Raw genomic sequence first — 6,000 nt, forward strand, 5'->3', positions numbered from 1 at the left:
AACATTTTATTTCTTGGTAAAAGTTTTCGGTGCGCGTGAGAAGTTCCCTTTAACCCTCCCAATCCCCTGTAAAGTTAATGCTGGAGAACGTAAAGGTATTTTCCGGATTTCGTTATTCTAACCTGATATATTGGAAATGATCCCCGATCGGTATTTTCCGAAGCCGCTCTTTATTTGTCTTGTGTCACATACAGAACACGACTTTGTCGTAAGACTCGCACGAGTTTTGTTATTTTTGCAACATCATTTTCATCTTGTGAAAGGAGCTGTTTTCATTGGCTACCAGAACTATCATTGACTGCCCAATAGGACGGCACAGAGATTGGGCATTTGCTTTTGCCTTATCTAGTTTGAATCTGATTCTCGGCCCGACAATAACCTGTCAGACTGGTGCTTTCGCGGGCAGGTGCACAGTGCTCCGTCCATTGGATAATGCATTGAATTGAGAACCCGTCTGCCGGAATTGATTGCTGGCAGACCTTTACAATTCCACAGTGTCTCTCGCAAGGAGTTTTCGGCAAACGGCCAAATTCCAAGTCCACATCAGCTCAACACCGGAGTTTGAGCTCGTGGGGCCCCCATCACCCACGGTGGACCGTTGGTCCATGGTAGAGCTCGAAACATTGTCGGGATATGTAAACAGCAGCACTTTTGATTGATGTAATGATAGTGGCCATTTGGCAGTGTCATGGGGAGGTGGAGGCCAGAGGGGGGGGACAACTTTATGGAATGAAAGTTCAGGGTTGTGCAGATCGTAGTTTTGATAACCACATGTATGGTGAGCTAATTGCGACATGTTTGTTTCTTCCTTAGTGGCGCAGTGGGGAGCTGATGGACATCCATTTAATTTCCTCTTCTTCACGGGAAAGCATGAATATTACAACCTCATGCACGTATGTGTACATTGTTCGAACGTCTCAGCATGTGTATCATAGTTGGACGTGGCTGAATGCAATTTGTTGTCTACAAATGATCTACACACTTCGGTAGAATTACTCGCACTGTATATACGGCTTTGTAAGTCGGTAAAATTACTGTTGTGAGTGCTGTTGTGGAGCAGGACAGTGTTTTCGTCGAACTCTGAAAAGACTTTTGTTTTATGAAAGGGGGAGAGAAACCAGGGACAGGTGTTCATCATGAATGTGAACGTTTTGAACAGACCTGAGATTTGGAAGGTTCAAGCTGGTTTATGATCCAGCATGGTTTTCCCACCAGATGTAGTTGCAAACAACCTGTGGCCCAATTGTGATGATTACATCAAACTCCTCTAAAAAAGATCGTTATGGTTGTTTTGACTCCATCTTGGTAAGAGGAAGAAAAGAGAAAGCTGCAAAAGAAATGAGGCTCTGCATGCAGAACTTGAACAACGGAGTTGGGTCGGGGAGCTTTATGTTGTGGAAGTTTCCATCAGGAAAGCGAACATGGCTGAGGGATGTTAGGCTTTCTGGTGGAACTATGCACTGTCTATAAGGCCTTTGTCCACAACTCAATACAGTACTGCTCTTCCATATGGGTTGGGGCTCCATTATCACGTCTCTCCTGGATTCTGTGGAATATAAATCTCTCGACATTATTGGAATATCCCTCAATTAGGACGAAGTACAGTCTGTTGTTCCCACATCACCTCCTCTGGTCTCGCTCCCTCTTTGCTCTCAGCCCTTCTTTTCCCCAGGCAACTCGAGGACGAACGTGTTCTTTCAGTAACCCCGTTTTGGTTAAACTTCTAAGATCCAGACTGATGGCACACCAACTATTTTGTTCCTTGCTTCTCCCACATGTGAAACCACCTTCCTGAAGCTCTGCTGTTCCACTCTTCCCTCCAGGGCAGGCGGTGCACGGCCCTGTCATGCCATCTCCCATCTGTTACCCACAAGCCTCTTTACCCACATTAACCCTTCCTCGACACGCCATTCTTACTTGGAGATTGCAGTTTTCCCTTACCTCTTCTTTCTCCTCTCTTCCTCTTTATTTACTTGCTTATTGTGTCCAGGATCTGTGCTTCCATGATTTTCATTCTTGTATTGTGGTTGTTGTAATTAATGTACCTATAAATCCTTTTTTTTTCTTCTGACATCTGAGCTGGTGCTCCAGCCAGCCATTGTTCATGCGACAGCGTTTTCTTGAATACACCGTATTTATTACTTCCATTGATTTTATGGCTCGTGGTGAGGCTTGTACCTAAATTCCAAACACGTCAGGCATTGGTCAACATCAGTACACTCTTAATAAGTGAATTACAAGGACATGTAATGTGTGGGATTTGAACCTGCATTCCCAACATCTTAAGCCATGTTTCACCAATGCCAACACCTACAGGTCAACCCTCCTTCCAGAAAAGGTTCTCAATACTTGGTTTTCATTTACAGGACACCTACGCCCTGCTTGTGAAAGCAGAGGCAGAAGAGGACCACCGGAGAGCCATTGGCGAGGAAATGGACCCTTTGTAAGGCTCTTGTGCAGAATGTTTGACGTATTCTTAAACGAAGTTCCATCATTTCATCATTTCATGATACAAATATTATACAAACTGCACCAGACAAATAGCTTCTTGGAGAAAAGCCTCCAAATATATGCACGTAGAAAGACATCCGCAAACAAGAATGGCACTCGGTAGAGCGCATACCTCCGCCAGGCTGAACAGTTTACTTTTTGTATCCCACTGACAGGCCGGATCTGGATTCGGACCTGAACCAAAATCTAATTGGCTTGGGCTTGTCATCAAACCAACTCATCCATCTAGTTTTATCATAATCCTCCCACAACTTTTTGAAACATCATTTTCTCTCAATTGTGAAGAATCAGTTAAAAATAAAAATTTATATCTGGATCTTCACCAAAGTCGAATCAATTCGTCCAGGTCACACACCCAACCTTTCCACCAAGTTTTGACTGAATCTGTTTATAACATTTTGAGATACTGTATCCAGTTCACAGACAAACAAACAGGCAGACAAACAGGGGTGAAAACATAACCTCCATCCACCTTTGATGGCGGAGGTAATTATGCATCATGTAAACTTCGAGTTAGTTTTACAAATTAATTTAACTCTGGCTCTTTTATTTTGTCCTTCAGCAGCCCTTGTGTATCCTTACTTACTCACTCTCTTGTTCAGCCACTAGGATGAGGCTGTCCTCATTCCTATATAGTGGCAGCTATAAGCCAATGGATGTTCCTCCCTTTTTGCTGACTTTGCTCGAATATAATACACTTGGAAATCAATAGTCCTTTGTCGATACTTGTTTATTTGGTGGGATGTTACAGCAATGTTGGGCTTGACAATTACTTTGAAACTTTTCGGTGGCTTTGGATTTTGCTGCAATCATGTTCTTTGCAAAAGTGTTTCTTCCTCATTGGCCTTCCTTTGCAGGACCTTTAATATGTCTCGGTGGGTAAACAAGGACGAACTGTATGACATCATATTGGAGAATTTGTCTGACAAGAATGTAAGTGTTATTTTAATGGAGTTTAGTGTGGTTCTGTTTTGGTGCCTCACAAGGGATGGCTAAATTCAAACATTGGAATTGCTAGATTGGAAATCCAGTGCACAGTGGCCTTCTTTGTCTTCTTTTGTGTGCAAATCATGGCTGCGGGTAGCATAATCTGTCGGGGGCGCAGCTGTGCTGCTGGTGCAGTGCCCCGCAGAGTAGTATGTATATGCTAACGAAACACTGAAAATGATGAATATTATATACGAGTACTTGCATGCAGGTTCTCTTTTATTATCTGCTATTGTTTCTATCATCAGTACAGCGATTTTATTCAGCTGTGTGAGAAGCTGTTGGCAAATCCCTGTGCGCGTCTGGCTGAAGAGCATCTCCACACCTTTCGAAAGGATGTGTTCGTGAAAGCGTACACGCAGGTGGTCACACCGTTGCAGTACGATGAGGCCGGGAGAGCTTTCTCCCAAAGCAATGGTGAGACCAACTTTGCTGCACGGTGGTATAGGTTACAGCAGGTTCCACGTATTGCTAAACCTGATTGCAGATCCGACAGCAATATTTATTATGCTTTTGATGTGTGAGTTGTAACGTGTAAGGTGGTCATAAATCATTGCAGGCACCAGGAAGTCTGCACACGCGACTGTGACGTTGATGGACGCAGGAACTGGGGAGATCATAGTGAATGGATTGGATTACTTGGAGTACTTTCCGGTGTTGCAGGACAGGCGAGTGCTTTTTGTCTTTTCTTGGAGCCGATCGCTCCTGAGATCATTTCAAATTGAGTGTTCGGTTTAACAATCCTGTAGGTTTGTGGTAAGGTAAAATGTTGTTTCTAATTGGCCTGCAATATCATGAACAGTTTATGATTCACACTTGTTGTCTAATTAAATGTTTTTTGTCTCCTTTCATTGTTAGTTTCACTAATTCCTTCTGTTCCTTTATCTCCCCTCCTCCTCTCACTTTTTCCATTTCACAGAGAGCAGCTGATGTTTGCTTTTCAGTTCATAGACCGGCTCGGCAAACATGATACAGTCTGCAGTGTTACCGGAGGAGGCCATTCTTCGCAGGCCGGGGCAATCCGACACGCAATCTCTCTTGCCCTGGTCAGTTTCCTCCAACCAGATGAGGTCGAGAGCATGCGGAGAGGTATTGCCCCATATGATGACGCCATTTTCATTACTGCATTGCATTATACATCTGACCAGCTACCCTTAAGTTGGCTTCTTGCAAGAATTAGACAGGATTAAATATGGTTGTATGTACTTTGTAGACGGGTCATTGAAATATATTTCCACGTCCAAGTGTTTAACCCTTCATTCAATACTCATTTTCCCATTTAGCTGGACTCCTCACCAAGGATCCACGTAGACGAGAGAGGAAGAAGCCTGGACAGGAGGGAGCTCGGCGCAAGTTTACTTGGAGCAAACGCTAGGATACGCGTTTGCACCACCAAGACGAAACTCTTCAACTTCCCAAAACATTGTACCTGAATGTCGTTGCCTTTATTTCGTTTTGTATTTATTAAATCTGAATACAGGAGTATTTACCGTGAAATAAAATGGATTTGATGCGACACCTCTGGTTTTCATGCTGAACCCCCATCTAAAAGTTTCGATAAGGAAGGAAGAAGATTTAGCCTTGCCTTGCATTGGGATTACACAGAGCCCTTCACCATTTTGTATAATTTTGACAATTTGTTGTCCCCTAAAGTCACTTGTGCCATGTAATCGTGAATGATTGTTTGGCCCTGTGATGCACGTGGAAAATCCCTTTTTATCTATATATAAAAGAAAGTTTTTGTTTGTTTGTTTGCTTGTTTGTCTGTACGCGCTAATCTCCTGAACGGTGAAAGATAGGAGGAAACCTCTGAAACACAAAATGTCGGGACGGGCCCCGGGAAGGTTATAGCCAAGATGGCGAGGCCGGTCGAGGCACCTTCGGCCGGGCTGGGCCCATTTCGCAATTAAAAGCTGAGCTGAATTATAGTAGTCAATCTTCTACGGCCGCGAGTAAAAGCTGAATTATAGTAGTAAATTCATTCAAAAAGAACCCGGGCAACGCCAAGTGCTTTCAGCTAGTATTCAATAAACGAATTAAAGAGGTTTTTTTAAAAAATAAGACAATGCATTTTATTAAAGTGGTAGTCGTAACAAAACATGCAATTTAAGATCTTAAAGAGTACGACTTTAAAAGAAAAAAAAAGATGTCGATTTTATCTGAGATGTTGGCGATTCGAATGCGATTTCGAACGTGGCTCTGCCACGTTATACGAAAGCCTTTAAAATTGCTGAAAGTTGCTTCCTTGTTTGACAAAAAAACCATAAGTTGGCAACCATTGTGCAGGATTAATGGGCCAAATGGTCCCTGTAAGTGTTCATTGCCATAACGATCAATGTTGCGCACTCAATAGTGGCCATGGCGACATAGGTCGCGGTAGCATGACTATTTAACAAGATATAATATATATCTGCTGTTTTATCTTCGATTGGATTCGTAAAGTGTACTTGCCGTTTTTAGAAATCCTGACGTATTTTGATCCTGATCATAAAATATCCACTT

General features: G+C 43.0%; 1 protein-coding gene across 2 annotated transcripts in view; it reads left to right on the forward strand.

Annotated features, from left to right (window-relative positions):
• The window catches only part of MRPS9 (mitochondrial ribosomal protein S9), a 40,223-nt gene extending 35,209 nt beyond the window's left edge, over nt 1-5,014 (forward strand). For both annotated transcript variants that reach the window (XM_068135962.2, XM_068135959.2), the window contains exons 5-11: nt 814-893; nt 2,367-2,443; nt 3,369-3,444; nt 3,747-3,915; nt 4,058-4,166; nt 4,418-4,587; nt 4,782-5,014. In XM_068135962.2, coding sequence (XP_067992063.1) covers nt 814-893; nt 2,367-2,443; nt 3,369-3,444; nt 3,747-3,915; nt 4,058-4,166; nt 4,418-4,587; nt 4,782-4,873 — 773 coding nt within the window. In that variant the 3' untranslated portion in view covers nt 4,874-5,014. The remainder of the gene's footprint in view (nt 1-813; nt 894-2,366; nt 2,444-3,368; nt 3,445-3,746; nt 3,916-4,057; nt 4,167-4,417; nt 4,588-4,781) is intronic.
• Nucleotides 5,015-6,000: the final 986 nt, after the last annotated feature.

The sequence above is a fragment of the Myxine glutinosa genome, chromosome 14, assembly GCF_964187855.1.
Source record: "Myxine glutinosa chromosome 14, kmMyxGlut1.1, whole genome shotgun sequence".
Lineage (NCBI taxonomy): Eukaryota > Metazoa > Chordata > Myxini > Myxiniformes > Myxinidae > Myxine > Myxine glutinosa.